The 25,046-nt window shown below is 38.1% G+C and overlaps 1 protein-coding gene across 1 annotated transcript; it reads left to right on the forward strand.

Annotated features, from left to right (window-relative positions):
* Positions 1–23,388: 23,388 nt before the first annotated feature.
* Positions 23,389–24,702, forward strand: LOC141632974 (uncharacterized). Its single transcript, XM_074445473.1, has one exon. The coding sequence runs from the start codon at positions 23,389–23,391 to the stop codon at positions 24,700–24,702; it is 1,314 nt and encodes a 437-aa protein (XP_074301574.1).
* Positions 24,703–25,046: the final 344 nt, after the last annotated feature.

The raw sequence follows: 25,046 nt of genomic DNA on the forward strand, positions 1-25,046 counted from the left end.
CTAAAAGTCACACCTATAGGATACGTTCGAGAGATGTGACAAGATGAAAATACTGATCATGTAGATGCCAAATTTGACTAACCAGTTAGTCCGAGTTATTTGACTAGTAATTAGTCAAAATATGATGTTGAGATATTATATTTAATACGGATTAAATATTATGGGCTAAGGCGAATTAACCAGTTAATTCGTAAAATTAAATATAAGCGTTTTATATTTGATTAATGTATATTGAATTAATTATACAATATCGTCTTTGTCGGACATGTATTAATACTTCAACTAACCCGTGTTATTAGTTGATGTTTTAATAGCCGATAACCGATGACGATTTATAAAAACCGCGTCATATACATTTAGTCATTTGGGTACGGACTACGAGTTAAAATGAAGAGGAAATGGAAAAGCCCATTTCCTCCCCATGGACTCGGTTTGGCCGAGATTAGGAGATCAAAAGGGAGAGCTTCTCCTCCCTTCTGACCTAATCATCATTAGTGAAAATAATTAGGGTTTTGGAGATTAATTTTTCTCTGAAACCGAGATCTCACATCTCGAGAAAAACTCACAACAAGTTCTCCCAATATTGCAAGGCAATCGGAGAACACGTTCTAGCACAAGGGCATTTCTCGGACAAGGTCTTGGGTGCAACAATTAGGAGGGAATCTCTGTTGATTTCTATTCTTTACGCCGTGCATCAAAGGACCCGAGGTTGATTCTTATTCCTTATCGTTTCTCTGTTGTATTTATGTTTTATGACGATATTCGCATGTTAAATTTACGTTATAGTCCTATATTTAAAGGGTATTATACGGATATTTACCCACAGAAATAAGGTGAAACAAGGGCACCCCGATCGGGGATGTGGCTTTTTACTCGTTTGTCTTAATTGTGTCTTAACTTCATGCTTAATGACAATGTGGAATCCAATGCAAGCGTGTTTAAGAGTTCGTCTAAGGCATCTTAGGCATCCTTTGGCATACAATGCATGCTTATGGCTTGGGCTTTTACTTGGACTACATTTCTTTACATATCCACCAACTAAGATTAGTTTTCTCTTGCTCAGGTTTTCCAATTTCTTCCCAAAATGCCCATATGCTTCCCGAAACTCCTTTGCATGATCAAGACTTGCTCTCATTAGCCTCGTTAACTTTGGTGAATGCTAATTTTACTGGAAAAAGCTACTAAACACTTAATTTCTTACAAAACACAAAGAGAACAAGCAAACAACTAGAACACGGAATTAGCTCATTAAATCACTAATATAGTGCAAATGACATGTAAAATAGAGCTAAAATAGGGGGTTCAAATATATATATATATATATATATATATATATATATATATATATATATATATATATATAATGGACTTATCAAACTCCCCAAGCTAAACCTTTGCTTGTCCTCAAGCAAGCTCACAATATAATGCATGATAAGGACAAGGGTACGAGAAAAAGTCATCTTATCCAAATGCAATTCCCGTCAAGTAATCTTTAAAACTTAATGACTCAATACCCAAAACAACATGAGTATAGGGAAAATGCAATAACATGGATGAGATTTACATGACGGCCCAGCACAGAGGATTTTACATGGACATTTCAACTCTTTGTGATCTTATTGAGATCGGACTCCTCGCAGGAAAAACACTCACACTCATATTATGAATAAGGCAATTATATGTGAATGTGATACTCTGCTATCTACGACTCAAGAGAATGCGCCCGCAATCTAGTATGGTAGACATTCCAAATCTACAAGATAATGCTAATCATGATCAAATATGCACAAGAAAAAAAGCCAAAAACAAAGAAGAAGGCTAGGGGAAATAGGTAAGAAGGTGGACAAATGTTTTTGGTCATGTGGAGCTAATGTCAAGCTAGTAACTAACCAAAAAGTGCAAGGATGCTTATTTCAAACCTTAACCTTTCTCAAGAGCAAGAAGTAGAGCCAAAAATAGGATGATGATTGAATGGCTTTATTAAACCACAAGAGACTACTTCCCAAAAATAATATATCTCAAACATAGAAGCAACTCACATTTCTTTCTCCTTCTTTTTCATCATTTGTCATTTTTTACGCCGTGCATCAAAGGACCCGAGGTTGATTCTTATTCCTTATCGTTTCTCTGTTGTATTTATGTTTTATGACGATATTCGCATGTTAAATTTACGTTATAGTCCTATATTTAAAGGGTATTATACGGATATTTACCCACAAGTGGTATCAGAGCGAGGCCACGTAAATTTTTCTATGTGTTTTTCATAAAACGATTTTGAAACGGTTGTGTTTGTCTCGAAATCCGTGCCTTGTATACACGGATGTTGCGTTTTTGTTAAAACCGTGCGGTACTTTTTACACGGTTTGTCATGGGTTATTTTTCGATTTGTTCTTTTACATGTTGTTATTTTATACGGAGATTATAGCAACATGTCAAGTTTTGTCAATTGTTAAATTGTTTTGATGCGTTTTTGATCAAAATTGCAATTGATTTTGTATCGACAATCTGTTTTCACGAGGGTTTTGAATTTTCAGCCATGTTTGCATTCGATCGAGCGTATTTCTACTCGATCGAGTGCTATTTCTGTCTTGTTTTTGCTCGATCGAGTCCCTGTTGTACTCGATCGGCCCTTTTCAAAACCCTCGCTCGATCGAGTTGTCCTCGTACTCGATCGAGTAGATTTGCTGATAAAGGTACTCGATCGACCACCAGTTTAGTCGATCGAGCACTTTCTGTTTGGCAACCCTCTCGATCGACTTACAGTTCAGTCGATCGAGCTCTTTCGTTCCTCGATCGAGCTTTGTGTCCCTGGATCGAGGATTTTTTTTTGACTTTGAAAATTTATTCCTTTTGCTTTAAATTTTCTTTTGGCTACAAAATGTACATTATACGGATATTGTACACTCGCTATGATTGTGAAACGGTTCACACACGTACCATTAAGTTATTTTAAAGCGTATTTAAAGTAACGGATTGTAATGGATTAAAATTAATTGATAGAAGCGGTTTTATCACATGAATTTTAATCATTAAAAGGTGGTTTGGATAAATTTAACATAATTACGGAATTATGTCACGAATGAATTTGTCTTTAGTTGATGCATTTTTTATTTATCGTTAATTTTGAATCCTTATGAATGCCTTTTATTACGTATTTATTTATTTTTGCAAACGGTTGTAACTTAGTGTGGCCTTAGTAGAACGTGTTCCGTAATGATGGAACACGGTCTTGGTTGTATTTTGAGATCTCGTATCTCCATTTTATTTCTTTTAATTACAGTTTTTAATTAGAATGTAAATAGGTTTATATTTGTAAATTTTAAATTGTAATTTTTGAGAAGACCAAAGATGGAGACCGGATGCTCACTCCCGCTACTTGGATCAAGATGGAACATCAAGACAAGCTTCTCGGGTCCAACGGTGGATTCCAAAGTTGTTTTATGTTTTATTTTACTAGGATAGGCCACACTAGGAATTTTTATTTACGTATTGCATTCCTTTATTTATTTTTCGTAATGATAATATGCATCATATTCCGCCTAAAAACCAAACCACCTAATTATTGCATGAAAACTGACACATATAGAGGTCACGAGTTAGTTTTCATTGACATTCTCATGTCACACGACTTTAAGCCATCACCCAAATTGATTCATTCACTCAGACGCTAGTTATTCGTTCACTTAAAATGAATTATTATTAAGTTGATGGGATCTTCCTCGTATAAACAAAAATTGAGAACGGTCTTTATAGGTCAAACTCCAATGAGTCCCTTCTTCGTCGGTAGGCATAATATGACCCCTTCTACGTCGGGTAAGTTGGAACCGATTGACCTATTTTATCTCAACACTATGGTCACTCGTACGATCATGTGACTATGGTGGACTATAGATAGGATTTCTGAGTAAATCTATCGACCAAGAGTTCTTAGGAAGAATTAGCTAAACAGTTGGCTTATCAATTTACGTAAATTGAGTCTTGGGATCACTTGTATCATTCTTGAGGGAGATCAATTATGCAAGTGCGAGAGTCTACATGTTTAAAATGAATTTTAAAATAGACTTAAATCACCTCGATGAGTTGCTTATTTCGTTTTGTTTTTCTTTCTTTTTCGGTGTAGATCACGAACTTTTTAACTGCTAATAACAAATGGTTGGTTCTACTGAAAACCCAATGCCAAGTGCCACATTGGACCGTGAGTCCTGGCGGATCTTCATGAATCGGATGAATCGGTCTACTCGGATCGAAGAATGATGGATCAAACTTCGCGGACCGGGAGGCGGCATTACGGAATGCTGCCGCCGCCGACGGAAGCTCAAATATCTCTTGGAGCCCATCCCGGCGAACCCAGGTCCCACGGCTAGAGAGTTGAAATCACCAAGTTTAATGATTTACGTATGGAAGCGGGTGCGATTAAAAACGTACTCATTTTTGCAATGGAACCCAATTTGCGGAAACGCTTCATAGCCCATGGTGCAAACAAGATTTTCACCACGCTCACTAAGGAATTCTCGAAAGCACCGAGAATCGTGACCTATGAGCATACCACTCGCTTCTTTGATGCGAGACTCCGGAAGGGCCAACCGGTTAGCCAACACATTCTCAATAGATGATTGAGAATGTCGAGAAACCGGAGACCTTTAATCGTAACATCGGCGAGAACATTGTTATCGACCGCATACTTCACTCACTCCACGATGGTTATTCGCAATTTAGAGCGAATTACTATATGAATGATTTGAAGAAAACTCCGCATGAATCGCACTCCCTCCTCGTACGGGCCGAGAAGGACATGAAGTTCGGTGGGAGCATGAAACAGGATGTTCTCGTTGTGTCAAACAAAGGGAAGGGTAAGGGCAAAGCTCCGGCAAACCTAGCAAGAGGTAAGGCGAAGTTCAAGAAGTCGGGTTCGAGGTAAGAGTGGGCCTGGTGAGTCGAGCACCTCATCAGGCGTGACAAAGAGCAAGAATGAAAACATGGAATGCCATCATTGCCACAAGATTGGGCATTGGAGACGCACATGTCCTGTTTATCATGAGGACTTAAAGGCAGGTCGTGTTAAACCTGTTGGTAAGTCTTCCTCTTCTTCTACTTTTATTCATATGATTGAGATTAACCACACAAGTTACGGAACTTGGGTACTTGATACTTGTTGTGGTTCTCATCTGTGTAATCATGTGCGGGGGCTCGAAACATCGAACCCCTCGTAAAGGGTGAGGTGGACTGCGTGTTGGGAATGGAGCAAGAGTATTGCCATCTCAAAGGGGACATATGTGATCCAGCTTCCTAGCGGATTTGAGTTGTCATTATATGATTGCTATTATGTACCTAGTCTTTCGAAAAACATTATTTCGGTTTCGCACTTGATAAACTTGGTTTTTCATTTGTAATAGAAAATAATACTTGCATTTTCTCATTACAAGATATGATTTCTGACAAGGAGTCTCCATGAACGGAATTTATGTTTTAGATCGGACCACGTAAATATTACACGTAATGAATAAAAAGTTAAAGGTTGGTGACAAAGATCAAACGTATCTATGGCACCGCTGTATGGGACACATTAATGAGAAACGCGTAAAACAGCTCATCAAACATGGAGCTATCTCGGCCTTTGATTTTCAATCATTTGGCACGTGTGAATCATGTCTCATCGGTAAGATGACTCGGATTTCCTTCAAAGGTGTTGGAATGCGGCGCGACCTATTAGGGCTCATACACACGGATGTATGTGGTCCTATGTCAATCACCGCACGAGAAGGCTATAGGTATTTCATCACTTTCACGGACGATTTAAGTAGATATGGCTATGTCTACTTAATGAAGCACAAAAGTGAATCCTTTGAGAAATTCAAGGAATACCGAGAATAGGGTACTGAGAACCTATTGGGTAGAAAGATTAAAACACTTTGCGTTCGGATCGTGGTGGCGAGTATCTTTCTCACGAGTTTGATCTACACATAAAGGACTGTGGGATTGCCCTACGCTTAACTCCACCTGGAACACCTCAGTTGAATGGTGTGTCCGAACGGAGAAATCGAACACTACTTGATATGGTTCGATCCATGATGAGTCACACGGTTTTACCTGATTCATTATGGGGTTATGCTCTTTTGTCAGCCGCTCTAATACTTAACCGAAGTCCGTCTAAAGCTGTTGACAAGACTCCATATGAACTATGGAAGGGAACGGTCCCTAACTTGTCCTTTATACGGGTTTGGGGATGCGAGGCTTATGTCAAGTGGAGACACGAGGATAAGCTCGGCCCGCGATCGGTCAAGACATACTTTATAGGTTATCCTAAAGGAACGCTTGGTCATTACTTTTATTCGCCAACCGAACAACGTGTATTTGTTGCGGCCAGTGCGACATTCTTAGAGAAGGAATTTCTCGAGAATGCAAAGAGTGATAGAACCTTCGACCTGTCGGAGATTCCAGAACCAAACACCGAGCAACCATTGGAGGAACCTATTCCTTCAATCCCGGCTGCGGTGAATATTCCTGAGGAACCTAGGAGGTCGGGAAGAGTCTCTATTCCTCCGGACAGATACATTGGTATGGTCGAGGAACATGACATAGACGACGTTCTACTCTTAACGAGTAGTGAACCCGCAACCTATAAAGGTGCCATGACTAGTTCTGACTCAAAGCTATGGCTTGAGGCCATGCAATCCGAGATGGACTCCATGTATGAGAACAACGTGTGGGATCTTGTTGACTTACCTGCTAAGGTTCGTCCCCTTCAATGCAAATGGCTTTACAAGATAAAGCATTCTGTGGAAGGTCAACAAGATATCTACAAAGCACGACTAGTTGCTAAAGGTTTCACCCAAGTGCCAGGTTTGCACTACGATGAGATTTTTGCACCCGTAGTCATGCTGCGTTCCATTCGGATGATCTTAGCGATTGCCGCCTTTCATGACTATGAAATTTGGCAAATGGACGTGAAAACCGCCTTCTTAAACGGTTTTTTGGAGGAAGAGTTGTACATGGTACAACCCGAAGGTTTCATCGATCCTGAACATCCTAAGAAAGTGTGCAAGCTTAAGCGTTCCATTTATGGACTTAAGCAAGCATCAAGGAGTTGGAATCATCGCTTCGACCAAGTGATAAAAGAAAATGGATTTACTCGATCTGTCGAGGAACCATGTCTATATATCAAGTCGAGTGGGAGCAAGATTGTTTTCCTAATATTGTATGTTGACGACATACTCCTGATTGGAAATGACATACCTCTCTTAACTTCGGTGAAAGCATGGTTGAAAAACCATTTCCAGATGAAAGATCTGGGAGAGGCACAAAGAATTCTAGGCATCCGTATCTATCGAGATAGATCACGACGGATGCTATCTCTCGATCAGAGTCTTACATAGACAAAGTCTGGAGAGATTCAGCATGACTAACTCCAAGAAAGGGTTTCTCCCTATGGCTCCAGGGGTGCATTTGAGCAAGTCTCAGTCACCAGAGACACCGGAAGAGAAAGAGCGCATGACACGGATTCCTTATGCTTCGGCTATAGGATCAATCATGTATGCCATGATATGCACACGTCCGGACGTGGCATATGCATTGAGTATGACAAGTCGATTCCAACAAAGATCCGGGTGAACCACATTTGGCCGGGTCGTCAAGAACATTCTTAAGTACCTACGGAGGACTAAAGATTGGGCATTGACTTATGGAGGCGAACAAAGGCTATGCGCAACCGAGTTCTGTGAGATGCTAGCTTCCAAACGGATCGAGATGACTCGAAATCTCGGTCTGGATTCGTTTTTACTCTTAATGGCGCTGCTGATCATTTGGAAGAGTTCGAAACAAACTTTACAAGTGATTCTACGATCGAGTCCGAGTACTATGCCGCGTCGAAGCTACAAAGGAAGCGATATGGATGCGTCAATTCTTACATGGGCTCTCTGTAGTGCCTAGTTCGAATGACCCGATCACCATCTATTGCGACAATAGTGGTGCCATCTTCCAAGCTAAGGAGCCAAAGTCTAGCAACAAGTCTAGACATGTACAACGGAAAGCTCATCTAATCCGGGATTACGTGGAGCAAAAGGAAGTAGTGATAGAAAAGATTGCTACAGATGATAACATAGCAGATCCTCTCACTAAAGCATTACGACAAGATAAGCATGAAGGGCATGTTAATTCCATGGGAATTAAACGTGTTCCTAAGTTGTAGTACTCTTTTATGGATCAGATTCATTCTCTCTTGTACTCTATACGACATCATCGTTTTGATATTTTATATATATATTTTGTTTGTCATGTGGATTTGTACGACAAATTTTGAACACCACAAAGTGAACTGAACGAACATTATATTTTTCAGTCCTTAATTGCCCACATGAGCTGATAACTCTGGCAATTATTTTGTGACGTTTGGTTGATGGTGGGTTCAACGAGCCATAAGTCAACCGGTTGACTGACCAATCACAGAGGCGATTTATACGGATATTTCGTAGGACACAATTGTGACATCGACGTGGAGTCCTAAATGTTTTATAACATTCGGTGCCCGATCGTGGATAGGACTTCCATGGTGATCCTAAGAGTCGATTCTTTTGACTATCGACTGTCTCTTGAGACTAAGGCAGATTTTGGGTGACTTTGGTTTCTTTCTCACGGTCATCCGTATGTGGGGCCAAGTAGATTTTTAAGGTCATTTCATGCTTTCGTGCTTAGATCGGAAGGAGTCGAGTTGAAGGAAATATTCAGCCTTTATCGGGTACTCGATATTTCTCAGGGCCACTCGAGGAGTCAGAATCGAAATGCATGGCCATGCTCGGATACGGATTCGTTTTATCAGTTGAGTTACTCTCTAGTCGGGGAAACCACTCTAGATACAGATCGATTGTAAAATACGACCTTTGTGGATCCGGATCTGCAAATTGTTTTACATTGAGTGGGAGAAATTTTAAATGAATATGAGAATCGGTTATCGCACATACACTTGTACGGACAAGTGGGAGTTTGTTGGAGCTTGTGTCCTCCAGTTAGTGCGGATAACGTCATTGCACATACACTTGTACGGACAAGTGGGAGCTTGTTGGGGTTGGTGTCCTTAACAGTTAGTGCAAGGACTTATAAATCTCTAAAAGGATCAAAGGGCACACTTTTGGTATTATTATCAGTTGATCCACGTTTATCAATAACGGTTGGCTTGCTAGATAAGTTTGACGTTATTGTCATACAGATGGCGGTGATCAACTGGTCCCTAAAAGTCACACCTATAGGATACGTTCGAGAGATGTGACAAGTATGAAAATACGATCATGTAGATGCCAAATTTGACTAACCGGTTAGTCCGAGTTATTTGACTAGTAATTAGTCAAAATATGATGTTGAGATATTATATTTAATACGGATTAAATATTATGGGCTAAAGCGAATTAACCGATTAATTCGTAAAATTAAATATAAGAGTTTTATATTTGATTAATGTATATTGAATTAATTATACAATATCGTCTTTGTCGGACATGTATTAATACTTCAACTAACCCGTGTTATTAGTTGATGTTTTAATAGCCGATAACCGATGACGATTTATAAAAACCGCGTCATATACATTTAGTCATTTGGGTACGGACTACGAGTTAAAATGAAGAGGAAATGGAAAAGCCCATTTCCTCCCCATGGTTCAGTTTGCCGAGATTAGGAGATCAAAAGGGAGAGCTTCTCCTCCCTTCTGACCTAATCATCATTAGTGAAAATAATTAGGGTTTTGGAGATTAATTTTTCTCTGAAACCGAGATCTCACATCTCGAGAAAAACTCACAACAAGTTCTCCCAATATTGCAAGGCAATCGGAGAACACGTTCTAGCACAAGGGCATTTCTCGGACAAGGTCTTGGGTGCAACAATTAGGAGGGAATCTCTGTTGATTTCTATTCTTTACGCCGTGCATCAAAGGACCCGAGGTTGATTCTTATTCCTTATCGTTTCTCTGTTGTATTTATGTTTTATGACGATATTCGCATGTTAAATTTACGTTATAGTCCTATATTTAAAGGGTATTATACGGATATTTACCCACAGAAATAAGGTGAAACAAGGGCACCCCGATCGGGGATGTGGCTTTTTACTCGTTTGTCTTAATTGTGTCTTAACTTCATGCTTAATGACAATGTGGAATCCAATGCAAGCGTGTTTAAGAGTTCGTCTAAGGCATCTTAGGCATCCTTTGGCATACAATGCATGCTTATGGCTTGGGCTTTTACTTGGACTACATTTCTTTACATATCCACCAACTAAGATTAGTTTTCTCTTGCTCAGGTTTTCCAATTTCTTCCCAAAATGCCCATATGCTTCCCGAAACTCCTTTGCATGATCAAGACTTGCTCTCATTAGCCTCGTTAACTTTGGTGAATGCTAATTTTACTGGAAAAAGCTACTAAACACTTAATTTCTTACAAAACACAAAGAGAACAAGCAAACAACTAGAACACGGAATTAGCTCATTAAATCACTAATATAGTGCAAATGACATGTAAAATAGAGCTAAAATAGGGGTCAAAAATATATATATATATATATATATATATATATATATATATATATATATATATATATATATATATATATATATATATATATATATAATGGACTTATCAAACTCCCCCAAGCTAAACCTTTGCTTGTCCTCAAGCAAGCTCACAATATAATGCATGATAAGGACAAGGGTACGAGAAAAAGTCATCTTATCCAAATGCAATTCCCGTCAAGTAATCTTTAAAACTTAATGACTCAATACCCAAAACAACATGAGTATAGGGAAAATGCAATAACATGGATGAGATTTACATGACGGCCCAGCACAGAGGATTTTACATGGACATTTCAACTCTTCGTGATCTTATTGAGATCGGACTCCTCGCAGGAAAAACACTCACACTCATATTATGAATAAGGCAATTATATGTGAATGTGATACTCTGCTATCTACGACTCAAGAGAATGCGCCCGCAATCTAGTATGGTAGACATTCCAAATCAACAAGATAATGCTACTCATGATCAAATATGCACAAGAAAAAAAGCCAAAAACAAAGAAGAAGGCTAGGGGAAATAGGTAAGAAGGTGGACAAATGTTTTTGGTCATGTGGAGCTAATGTCAAGCTAGTAACTAACCAAAAAGTGCAAGGATGCTTATTTCAAACTTTAACCTTTCTCAAGAGCAAGAAGTAGAGCCAAAAATAGGATGATGATTGAATGGCTTTATTAAACCACAAGAGACTACTTCCCAAAAATAATATATCTCAAACATAGAAGCAACTCACATTTCTTTCTCCTTCTTTTTCATCATTTGTCATTTTTTTTCATACTTCTTTCTCTCATTCTTTTTCATTCTTTTTGCATTTTTTCTCAATTCTTTTCTTTTCCCTTTTTTTCCTTCACCTCCATTCACCAAATTACGAGAATTTAGCAATCCCGTAACAACAATGCTCACAATAATGATAAATAACCATATCCCAAAGATAAGAGCATCCCAACACAAGTAGTAAATCACTAGCTCAACAAAGGAAGGCAATTTTATATGTGGCTAGGGAAGAGGGTAATTTCTGGACAATATATGTAAGCAAACAAGTGAACGGCTTCAAAATGCAATCATGACAGCAAAACTCATAAGAAGTGGAACAAAGACCATAATTATGCGTATAGATGTAACGCACGCCAAGAGGAGAAACTAAACACACCTAGATGAGTCCGGATATAGATGCACCGGTCTTTTGAGGCTCTAATTTACCATATAAGTAGCTTACCAATATCAGGATCAAGTCTATTTTGTCCAAAATCCATCGCTCGCCCACTATATCAAGACATACCCATGTAAGAAAACCCGTAAAATGGGCGATTCATTAGCTTAAAATAAGGAAAATGCAAGGAAAGATGACATTATGCACAAGACAAAAGGGTGAACACAACAAACACTTATGAAATTTTTTTCAATTTATAATTTTCAAATTTTCAAATTTTTAGGTTTTTAGATTTCCTATAACTAGACTCACTAAATCCCTCCCCAAGGTAGAACAACACATTGTCCTCAATGTGCAAAACAAAGAAGGACACCCAACAAGAGGAGATGGGATGACACATGCGGAAATAAAAAAAAAAAGGAAAGAAAGTATACAACCGCGTAGAAGCTCCCTCCAAGCTAGCTTGAAAATGGGGTAAAGTCCAATCCAAGTAGCAAAGTACCTGTGAAAGACAAGTTACTACATACGAAAGCAAGCTAAATTTCTTATTGTCCTAACTATTACATCAAAACCAAATTGAAATTGCAATTGTCCAAAAACTGTAAATTGTCTCAAAAAGCATAAATAAAACAAATTTCCTGAAATGAATATCCATTGTCCTCTAAAAAGCATGTCAACGCCCTTAAAAGTTGATCATATTCCCGCACATGAGTAATACACAAGCATATGTAAGCAATTGATAAGATATAAGCATGAAAGGTCAAAGGCAAGAAGGATAAATCTTATCAAAATGCCCCTGAGAGATTTCAAATAGAACCACCGTACTACTCCACTCGTCAGCAAGTGATGGAGCATCATGCTTAAGACCATAAAAATAACCGTTAGTGCATAAATTATAATCATGAATGGTCTCAAATTGTTGGTATGAAAACTCTAAGTGGTAGGACTCATCAAAAATGGAGGGTTCATCCCACTTATCCTTTAAATGAAAATCGTTAAGTCCTCCATCTACCTCAATTGGGTCAACTATATCTTCCACGGAAGGATTTTCAAAGAAGTCTAAGGTCTCGTGTAAAACCTCATCTTTTTCATGGTAATCGGGCTAAACCTCATCCATGGCACGTGTATTAATTACCTCCTCCACGAAATGGTTAATTGGAATGACAATAGGGGGAAGTACAAACAAGAAAGTCGGATTATCGTTATCCAATAATTCAAAATGGTTATGGAGAGAAGACTCACATTGGGAGGTTGGGAGAGCATAAGGAAAGAAAATAAGCTCACTTTGGCTCGCTTCCTTTTGAGAAAGTTGTTCCAAACGAGCTTGAAGTACTTTGAGCTCTTCTTGGATACGCCACACATCGAATTGGCGTGCTAACTCCCGACTTTCGGAAGCCATGAAATATAAAAAATTCCAAAGTTCCTCCCCAATCATGTACTATACACTCCCATTACTCAAGTTTATAGCCAATCCACGGGTCTCAAAATCCATGCCATCAAGCACGAGATAACCCAATTAATCCCCATCAAGGAGATATCAAGGGAAGATGAGACTAATTCGAAAGTAGTAGAACCGGTCAAGATAGTCATAAAAAGGCTCATGTTTGAGTTGTGGAAATCGGAATCCTTCATTAATTATGGAAGGCCAAGCTTTATTACGTACAAAATAGGCACTAAAACTACAAGGAAACCGTGAGAAGATCCAAAGGAACAAGCATTCCTCGAGAGAAAATAAAACAAGATAAAATTCAACAACTAATTAACAAACAAAACCGCTCACCCCGGAAACGGCGCCAAAATTTGATAGGATGTCACAATCTAATCAAAGATAAATACCCTAGACACAAATGAATGTAGTAATAGAGGTCGAATACAAGGAGACGGGAGTTGTTAATTAGTTGTTATGGGGTGAATTCTATCAAGGTCGGTAAATGTATGGTTGCTTGGTTTGGTTGGTAAACTTGTGATAAAACAATATTAATGGAATTGTCTGGGGAGGTCGTGTCACACATGCAAATTATGTAAATGCTCAAGTTAAACATTGGAGTTGCTAATGTCGCTAATTGTTTAGGTTTAAAGACAACCACCACTCGACCTTATTGTCAACCATAGATCGGGTCCTAGAGAACTCTCATTATGACTAGGTCGTTCTACTAACACATGTTTAGTCTAATTCATTTTTGTGCCTCTCGACTTATAAAAGTGAATTAACAAATTTAATCTAAGATAGTGATCATTTATCAAAAACTAACAATACAATGCAAACATGTGAAAGAAACACTACTACAATTTAAGGCTACGAGAACGCCCCTTAGAGAACGGTTGATAGCGGAACCGGTGTGTTACTTTTTTTTAGATATGGCGCGCATATATGACTCCAAAAGAAAACGGTTGTTTTTTTTAACCGTTCTCTTAAATTAACAAAGAGACCGGTTAAAGTTGACCAACCGTCTTAAAAGAATTTAGAGACCGGTTACCAGCTATAACCGTTTTAATTGTAAAAACAAAGAGGACGGTAGAACCTAATTACCGTTCTAATTGTGATTCACCGTTCCAAATTCTAATACTGTTCCATTACTTCTTTCAAACACCATTGCTTTCTCAAACAGTTACATTGCTTCTTTCAAACACCGACCATCATCGTGTTTTCCCTATCTAGCACGGTCTCGCCATTGTTGTCCGTCTCGCTCGTACTCCGGCCACCACCTGGTTGTCCCTCGTCGCTCGCCTTTTTCATTTATGATCGTTCTTGGTGCTGGTAAGACCACTTTTCACTACTTTTTATTATTAGTTTAAGTAGTCAAGATAATACTACAGTCCACATGATATTTTTCACTTAATTCATTAAATTGCTACTTTAATGAATTCAATTTGTGGTCATGTATAATGAATTCAATTTGTGGTCATGTTAGGGTTAATATTTAGTGATGTTAGGGTAGCGATAACAATTTAATGGTTCACTTAATTGACGGTTTGGGTAGGGATATGGTTAGGTTGATGGTGAGAAAGGGTTTACTGGATTTGTGCTTGGGTATTGGGTTTGGGGGAGATGATGGTTACGAGTATATGGGGAAGATGATGGTTTGGTTGGGGCAAAGGGTTTAAGCAATTTGCTCATCCAGGGAGGAAAAAAAAGTAAAATTGGTTGGGACCTAGTGGAATGAATCAGAACATGGAATCGGAAAGGCAAATCTTTTTTGAAGGCTATGATTTGCAGCATTCTGAACTTCAGGAAAATTTTTTGAAGACTGGTTAATGCAAAGTTTTTTGAAGACTAGTTTCCAGCGCTGGAAAATGCGGGCACTTTTAAAAAAATGAAAAAGATCAAGAAATAATCACGTTAGGTCAAGAAAATCACCAAACAAATAAATAGAACATGGACAAACCTCAGCCTTAGCATGAACAACTTCCTGTATTTCATAGGAAAACAAAGAGTTGGACCGTTGTTGTATGATTTGCAGCATTCTGAACTTCAGGATGGTCATGGTGTGCATTAGTGTTGTGGGGTCCAGGAGAGGGAATGGTTATGTGGAGTTGGTAGTCAATGGTCATGGTGTGCATTAGTTTTGTGGTGGTTTATGGTGGATTTTGGTTGCGATGATTGTCGTAGATGGAGTGGTGTTGTAGAGTTTGAAGTCAATGGCTATGGTTCTTACCTGTGAATTCGGTAATGATAGCTCGTACATCTTTTCCGTTAACTGATGATGTATTTTGTAGTCATCCTTTGTTAGTGCTCTATGTTTGCATGATGGATGTTCTTGTTTTTTTAATTATTTTGTACTACTCCGTTGTCTCCGTACATTACTAACTTAGATAGCTTGAAAAGTACTAGTTAGAAGTATTTACACTCTATATCATGTCTATTATCGTATCAGGAGATGGTTTCATCTATGATTGTTCGCTTCAATAACCCTGAGTCTCTTGTATTTTGAATATACATTGTCTATGATACGGTCGTTATGTACCAAAAATAAATACCTAAGTACTACTAACAGAAGTCAGCGGTAAGTAGGGTCGATCTCCACAGGGAGGCTATTTTGCTAATTATCTGTTCAACTCAGTCTGTCAGAATATCACAGAAATGGGGGTTTAAATTATTTTACCAAAACTATTTAAGAGATTAAAAGAGAGAAATTAACAGTAAGAGAAGGGAACTAGGATTTCGGGTCATCAATAAACGTAAGTTAGTCACAGCTAAGGTCACAGATCAGTCGATGTGTCGGTCTAAGGGGCAACGAATATCTCCTTTCGGTCTCAATTCGCCCTAAAATGCTATTAGCTTAACTTTCGCCCTCACTAAAGCATCCTATTGTTCACTGCAGGTCTCACCCCTTCCAACCTTTCGGTCCAGGTCAAGGTTTACCTAAATTAAAAGGCTAATTGTGTCGACTCAACTAGCAGTGTACAGTTAAAGCAGCGATTAACAACAAAGACTACAACTACGACGACATATCTAATAACCTAATTAGCAACTAACATTAGTCTAATGAATCACCTAGTCCTAGCAGAGGAATTTAGCTAGACATAATTGAATAAAGAATAAGAACAAAAAAAAGAATAATAAACATTAACATAAAATAAAGAGGGAAAAGAAGGGAAAAGAAGTTACAGTAGAAATAGATCCGGAATTAATAGAAGAATAATGTAGCAGAGTAACAGTGTATGGAATTATAAGAGATCCCGAGAGGGGAAGAGAAGAGAGAGTTACAAATGACGTAATACCTTCCTATTTATAAGAAAATAGGAATTATTCAACCTAATGACGGAAATAAACTAAAAAGCCCAAGCCCGTAGGAGAATCCACTCGATCGAGTGATTTAAAACCACTCGATCGAGTAAACTAAAGCTTAAACCACTCGATCGAGTAGAAAATCTACTCGATCGAGTAAATCCTAAAATGCCACTACTCGATCGAGTAGAAAAAGGACTCGATCGAACATAATTCTACTCGATCGAGTACTTTCCAGCAACAGTTTTCTGCTTTGCGCACTGAACTTAAAACGGCTGCCATTTCTTCGTTACTTGGTCAAACAGGGTAATTCCGGTGGCATTGGAAAGTTAAGAGGACAAAATTTCATCTCCAGTTGGAATAACCTGAATATATGTTGTAGAACTCGATATATGGCTCTTAAAAGTAGGCACTATCAATTTGAAGTTCTTCCTTTGCTCGCCTAGCTATATTTCTTCTTTGCGCATCTCAAAATAGCTACATTCCCGCTCCAAATTTACTCTTCCTCCAAATTCATGCTAAACGGACGGTAAAAGGCTTGATTTCACTACTTTCTGGTCCATTCCTGCAAATAAGACAAAATAACCCAAAGTAGCATATTCGAGGCATTTCGTAGCATAAAGCTACGATAAAAGCATAGAAATACGTGCATAAATAGGCTAAAAAGACTATATAAAATGCACGTATCAAATCTCCCCAAACCAAACCTTTAATCGTCCTCGAGTAAACTAAAATGCAACTAACGGAACAGAAAAGATATCTTAGAGCTAGCTACAAATGCCCACTTAAACCGATTTAATGCAAGAAAACTAACTCTTATAGCAAACAGTCAAATGCAAACAAGTTGTAAGATGTTTATAATAAAGCTGAACCGTCGACCTTGCAAGACCTTTAAATTCGGACTCTCACGGGTCAATCTTCTCTCATTAAGCAAAGGGTAGGCATATATGTATAAGAGAGAAAGAAAAATAGTCGCTCACCTAGACTACGACCCACATAAACATGCATGCACCTAATATGATAAACAATTCTAGCTACCGTACACACATTACAACCAAACAAGGTCCTGTCACAGCCGAGGGCTTACAAAAATATGGTAAAGTGAGGCAATGGGTAAGAAAAGGCAAAACATTTATGGGAATGTGGAGGTATAGGTGATCAAGCTAGTACCTAAACAGAACCATGTGACAACATCCATTTCCAACTCAATTGTGAAATAAGCACAATGCCGTTCATTTGGCATAAAACTCACCAAACCGAACTGAACTTACTCCTCAATTAATATAAGTAAAGCATAGGAGCAAAACCGATCTTTTTCAAACAACATTTCTCTTTTTTTTTTTTTCTTTCTCTTCCTATTTTTTTTCGGTTTCTTCTTTTTTTTCTTTTCGAATTCCTTTTTTCATTTTTTTTTCATTTCTTTTTTTTTCATCAACCTCCTTTTCTTCATAAATCACCAACTCCAAATCGATATGATATGAACCAAATTTGGCACAATGAAGTATATACCGCAAAAACAATCTAAACAAGCTTGACAGGGCAGGCTAAATTTGGATGTAGTTAAGGGTCAAACAGTGATTTGGCTAATGTGGAGTTAAACGGGTAAAAATGAAAGAAAGGGAAATTGTAAGCACCTCCCTGCATGTGACACCAACCACTAACCCGAATGTATGCAGGCAAAAAGCAATTAAATTTCATATACGTGCAAATTGATGATACATGATATGCAAGGAGTAACTACTCACAATCCTACATGAAACTGGTCACAAATGACACCAGTTTATACGGCTCTAATCCTTAGAATATATAAGTAAGTTGCCAAAATTTCAGGTCAAGTCTATTCGTTCAGCTAAATTAAACATTAACTCGTAGATATGCAAAAGACAAAGCTAAAAGATAACAGTTTATTGCAAGGCTTAAGCAAAAAGACAAATTCAGTGCAATTTCATCACTGAAATCTACCGTTCCGACTCAACCTATATGCTAAAAATAAACTGGAATTTTTTTTGAATTTTTGAAATTTTCTAATTTTTTTTGAGATTTTTAATAAGAATAAACAACAATGCAAACTAAAAATTAAACGTGAAACAGAAATGCAATAAACAACAAAATGCAGACACAGATATGGATGCATAACCTCCCCAAACCAAACCGTACAATGCCCTCATTGTACCAAAAAATGGAAAGGAAACGCAAACTAAAAGAGAAAGAGAGTAAATGCGGAAAACTCACAAGATTGCGCGAATAAGGGACCTCCCCAAACCAGCCAGCAACGTGGGAGGTCACTAATAGCTCCGAAACATCGTCACAAAAAGCTATCCAAGCAATGGGCGTCCAAAACAGCTCGATCGAGAGGAATAGTGGTCGATCGAGTAAATTTTTTTTTTTTTATTTTTTTTTATTTTTTTTTGCAGGTACTCGATCGAGTAGAATAAGTACTCGATCGAGTGATCCTTAGTATATTCCTGCAAAAGACGCAATAAAAACAACCCACAAAACTAACAAAGCAAGCATACTGATATAGTCCATGGTATGAAAACCATTTATTACAACTGAAATGACATAAAATGAAAAATAAATCTCCGGGTTGCCTCCCTGGTAGCGCTAGCTTCAGTCAGGTCCCAGCTCGACCTTCTTTTCTTCGAGCCTCTCTAATCAGTTATAATCAAAACAGCTCAAAGCGTGCAGCATTAAATCATACATCTGCGCATGTACTACAAAAAAGCATAAGTAGCACCATAGTGGAATAAAAATATAGGAAATAAAAATGTTAAACTGATTAAGTCTAACAAATTTCCTATGAGAGCTCCTAAATTTATCCACAAAATATAGGAGCGCGGGAGCAATAGACGATAAAATAAGGTCCCGTTTCAGATTAACAATATTGAAATGATAAGGACGGCGGAAAATCGTTAAATTATTCGACCTACTGGGAAGGGGCAAAGCATTAGAATGTGCAGCGTAAGTTAAACGAGGCAATTTACTATTTAAACAAACAATAAATAAATTATCGTTTACTACCTCGGGTTGGTCGCTCTCATTGACGGAATCATTAACAAAGGAAGATATTACCTCTTCCGCGCTAGGAGCAATCACCGACTCAGCTGCCTCTTCGTCACCCTCCTCAGTGGATATCGTCCCGTAAATCGCAGCCTCTTGTGCATCCGACTCGGCTTTGAATAGGGGAGATTCACCGTATTATCATCGTTAAAATCGTCATCCAAAACAAATCCACAAGACGAATCAATGCTCTCGCTGGCCAGATCAGTCAATCGAGTAGAATTGTTGCTCGATCGACCATTTCCTTCCTGATTTTCACTCGATCGAGTAGAAATATCACTCGATCGAGAACTTTCTTCTGGAAATTCACTCGATCGACTAATATAAGTCACTCGATCGAGTGATTCTTCTGTCTGTGCTGAAATCTTCGTGTATGCTATTGAAATATGAAAGAAATTCGTCATCCGAGTCATAAAGATCATCCTCAGCATTGGGCAACACGGGTTCTTCATGGGAAAAACCGCTCTCAGTAAAGTATACCTCTTCTATTTGCCAACTATCAGACTCGGCTGCTAACTGAGCTATTATAGACTCGAGCTCATCAATGTGCGCGAAAAACCGTCTATCATGCTCTTGCCTTTTGGAGGCAAGTATCTCTAACAAAGATTTCAGCTCCGCAATCTCTTCTTCTTGTATATCAGGAGGATCTTGTTGCAGTGGCCATTGATAGGGTGGATGTAGCGTAGAAGAAGTGCAGTAATTACCACATCCCCAAGATTTCTTCCTTTCCCAACTAGCAGGTTTTTCAGATTGGGCTTCAAACTGAGCGATTAGTCGGGAGACAGATGTCATCTTGGCAAAAGGGATCGAAGGTACTCAAGCCTTCCCTTCGATAATCTCCCTCGGTAGCCTGTCTAATGAACCCGTAGGCCTATCAAAACAAAGACTAAAGAAAAAGATAAGAATGACCTCAAGGTACTTAGCCTTCCCTTGAGGCGAAAGACAAACAAAATAAAACAGATAAAAAACGTCGCCTCCCCGGCAACGGCGCCAAAATTTGATACGGTCGTTATGTACCAAAAATAAATACCTAAGTACTACTAACAAAAGTCAGCGGTAAGTAGGGTCGATCTCCACAGGGAGGCTATTTTGCTAATTATCTGTTCAACTCAGTCTGTCAGAATGTCACAGAAATGGGGGTTTAAATTATTTTACCAAAACTATTTAAGAGATTAAAAGAGAGAAATTAACAGTAAGAGAAGGGAACTAGGATTTCGGGTCAAACGTCAGTTAGTCACAGCTAAGGTCACAGATCAGTCGATGTGTCGGTCTAAGGGGCAATGAATATCTCCTTTCGGTCTCAATTCGCCCTAAAATGCTATTAGCTTAACTTTCGCCCTCACTAAAGCATCTTATTGTTCACTTCAGGTCTCACCCCTGCCAACCTTTCGGTCCAGGTCAAGGTTTACCTAAATTAAAAGGCTAATTGTGTCGACTCAACTAGCAGGGTACAGTTAAAGCAGCGATTAACAACAAAGACTACAACTACGACGACATATCTAATAACTTAATTAGCAACTAACATTAGTCTAATGAATCACCTAGTCCTAGCAGAGGAATTTAGCTAGACATAATTGAATAAAGAATTAGAACAAAAAAAAAAAGAATAATAAACATTAACATAAAATAATGAGGGAAAAGAAGGGAGAAGAAGCTACAGTAGAAATAGATCCGGAATTAATAGAAGAAGAATGTAGCAGAGTAACAGTGTATGGAATTATAAGAGATCCCGAGAGGGGAAGAGAAGAGAGAGTTAAAAATGACGTAATACCTTCCTATTTATAAGAAAATAAGAATTATTCAACCTAATGACGGAAATAAACTAAAAAGCCCAAGCCCGTAGGAGAATCCATTCGATCGAGTGATTTAAAACTACTTGATCGAGTAAACTAAAGCTTAAACCACTCGATCGAGTAGAAAATCTACTCGATCGAGTAAATCCTAAAATGCCACTACTCGATCGAGTAGAAAAAGGACTCGATCGAACATAATTCTACTCGATCGAGTACTTTCCAGCAACAGTTTCCAGCTTTGTGCACTGAACTTCAAACGGCTGCCATTTCTTCGTTACTTGGTCAAACAGGGTAATTCCGGTGGCATTGGAAAGCTAAGAGGACAAAATTTCATCTCCAGTTGAAATCACCTGAATGTCAGTTGTAGAACTCGATATATGGATCTTAAAATAAGGCACTAGCAATTTGAAGTTCTTCCTTTGCTCGCCTAGCTATCTTTCTTCTTTGCGCATCTCAAAATAGCTACATTCCCGCTCCAAATTCACTCTTCCTCCAAATGCATGCTAAACGGACGGTAAAAGGCTTGATTTCACTACTTTCTGGTCCATTCCTGCAAATAAGACAAAATAACCCAAAGTAGCATATTCGGGGCATTTCGTAGCATAAAGCTACGATAAAAGCATAGAAATACGTGCATAAATAGGCTAAAAAGACTATATAAAATGCACGTATCAGTCTACATTTACCCTGGTGGGCTTGGTACCTAGTTATGCTTTCAGAGCAGTCTGGATGCCAATGACGCCTACGGCATTTGTGAAAAACTTTGCCATTCATGGTTCCTTTGTTGCTCAAGTGTTGTTTTACAAAATTTCTCCCTTTGTATAATTCAAATCCTTACGGGTTCCTTATTTAGATGTCTCGCTAGTTCTGTATATTTTCTTATATGGTAAATTTTTAGCTTTGAATATAATCTGTGTGAAATTTCCCATACTTTCCTTCCCCTTTTTTTTTCTAATAACTGTGCCAAAGCTGAACGTTAGGAGTCGGATGAGATTGGGAAGGGGTTTTAGCATAGGATAGAAAACTAGTTAGAGGGATGAGGTTATGGGGATATCGAAACTTTTATGAACTATTATATTCATCACCCATGTCACTCCTACTCTTATGGAATTTATACAAAACTACATAAACTAGCAATCTGAATGAACTTAATATAGCTAGTAGCCAATAGTACTTATCTAGCCTTGCTTTCGTCATATCATCACAGAACCAACTTTGCTTGCCTTCTCTAGCTGTGATGTATTCGATCACTGATATCATCAAGGCACTAAGGAAACTACCTACTCCAAACACACTCGTATATAAGGCTATGATTTGCAGCATTCTGAACTTCAGGGTCATGATTCGGCAGGTTGTCTAGTGCATCGAATTCACACCGAGAAGTAAACTAATCGTAATATTAATTGGTTTGTTCATGAAGTTTATTTTGGCTTAGAATTAGATTATTACCATTGCTTCCAGGTTTTGGGTGTTCATTACCATCATTTCAGTTATGATTCATTTGGGTACCAGTGACTTGTTTTATAGTCAGATATTAACCAATGAGTTTGTGGGATTTAGAACGAAACACCAAAATCGAAAGGCAAATCTTTCATAAACTTGTGCTGAGAAAAGATGGTTATGAGACTTTTTATGGAATTTTTCATCAGCAAAATATAATCATGGTCTCCTATTTCCAAAGTTATACACACTCATATTAACTACTTGCAGCCAAGTATGAGAAGCTCTGAATCTCTGAACAGGAAGTTTGTGCTTGTTTTAATATATAGAAAGCTGAAAATTTTGTCTTCTTAAACACAAGTTTGGTTAACAACTCAAAGTTTTACATGGCTGCAAAGACTTACAAAAGCTGGTGAATCATGCTGATGAATTCAGTCCCAAAAGAGAAGTTTTACATGACTCAAATTTGGTTAAAAACTCAAAGTTTTACATGGCTGCAAATTATAGGAGTGTCGTTTTAATATGTCCTTTGAATCATGGGATTTTGATTTTTTTATTGAGTTGGTGTATATGGATTCATTTATTTTGTTTCCGGTACAAAACATTCTTGTTGCTTATTTTTCTCCTTGTAATATTTGTTGATTTTTTCTATTATATAGATCAATATGGATCGTACGTGGATGATAGATGGGAAAAGAGGTGATCCTAAATATGATGCCGGTTTAGCTGAGTTTTATGAATTCGTTAGAAATAATGTGAAAGACACGTCTCATATGCCATGCCCTTATGATATGTGTCTGAATATTAAATATATGAGTTTCTCGGAGGTTAAAATCTATTTAGAAAAGAATAATTTTAATCCAAGGTATAAACTTTGGAGGTTTCATGGGGAGTCTAGAGTGGTGCAGAGAATGGAGGAAGATATTGATGTTCAGTTGGCAGAGATTGAGATTGAGTGGGAAACTCTTCCTATGAAAAAAGGTATCGACTCACTGGAAGATTCGGATTGGGATATGAATTCTTGTGATATGAATTCTGTGTCCGCTGACGAGTTTGATGATGAGTTAGAAACAATATTAGAGGATCGGTTAAGTAAAGACAGTGTAGAAGAAGATAACTCTGACCAATATCCCGATGATAAAGATGACATTCTAGGTGACGATGAAGATCTCGATGTTACTAATTTAGATGATATTACAAGCATTGTATTAGAGAAGTTAAAAGACTCCGAAATGCCTTTGTATAAGAGTTGTAAGAATTATACAAAATTGTCAGCCGTTGTTAAGCTATATAATTTGAAAGCAACCAATGGGTGGAGTGATAAAAGTTTTACCCACCTCCTCGAATTATTGAAGGACATGCTTCCAGAAGATAATGTTCTTCCTAATCGTACATATGCGGCAAAGAAGATACTTAGAGGAATTGGTATGAAATATGTGAAGATTCATGCATGTCCAAATGATTGTATATTATATCGCAAGGAATATGAGAGTTTGACTCATTGTCCAGTTTGTAATGAATGGAGATATAAAAAGAAAGAGGGGATCCCAGCTAAAGTTTTGTGGTATTTTCCAATAATACCTAGGTTGCGACGACTCTTTGCGAATAAAGAAGATGCAAAGTTGTTAACATGGCATAAAACTGCAAAGGCTAATGATGGCAAATTGAGACACCCGTCTGATGGTTTAGAGTGGAAACATATAGATGTTAAGTATCCCGAATTCGGAAAAGAACCCAGAAATCTTCCACTTGCACTCTCTACTGACGGGATGAATCCTTATCGGAATTTAAGTAGTCAACATAGCACTTGGCCTGTACTTTTAGCTATTTACAATTTACCTCCATATGTGTGCATGAAACGGAAGTATTTGATGTTGTCTTTATTGATTTCTGGCCCTAAAGAACCGGGTAATGACATAGATGTTTACTTGGCACCCGTTTTTGATGATTTGAGAACATTATGGGATGAAGGGATATAAGTCTTTGATGCCTACCAAAATAGTGTTTTCAATTTGAAAGCTATGCTATTATGCACTATATCTGATTTCCCTGCATATGGTAATCTTTGTGGACACACTGTGCATGGGAAAGAGGCGTGCCTCTTGTGTGGAGAAGATGTTGATTCTTCTTATTTGAGGTTTTCTCGAAAGCAAGCTTTCTTAGGATACCGTCGATTTTTAGAAGAAGATCATTCATATCGCAAGCTACAAAAAGCTTTCAATGGAAAACCTGATAATCGTCCATGTCCTAAGCTATTAAGCGGTCATGATGTATATCAAAGGGTGAAAGATATTAAAATTACATATGGGAAGAAGGGTTCTAA

Source organism: Silene latifolia, chromosome Y (genome assembly GCF_048544455.1).
Source record: "Silene latifolia isolate original U9 population chromosome Y, ASM4854445v1, whole genome shotgun sequence".
Classification (NCBI taxonomy): Eukaryota; Viridiplantae; Streptophyta; class Magnoliopsida; order Caryophyllales; family Caryophyllaceae; genus Silene; species Silene latifolia.

Coding starts and splice junctions, on each gene's coding strand:
- LOC141632974 (XM_074445473.1), top strand. CDS start 23,389: ATGGATCGTACGTGGATGATAGATGGGAAAAGAGGTGATCCTAAATAT.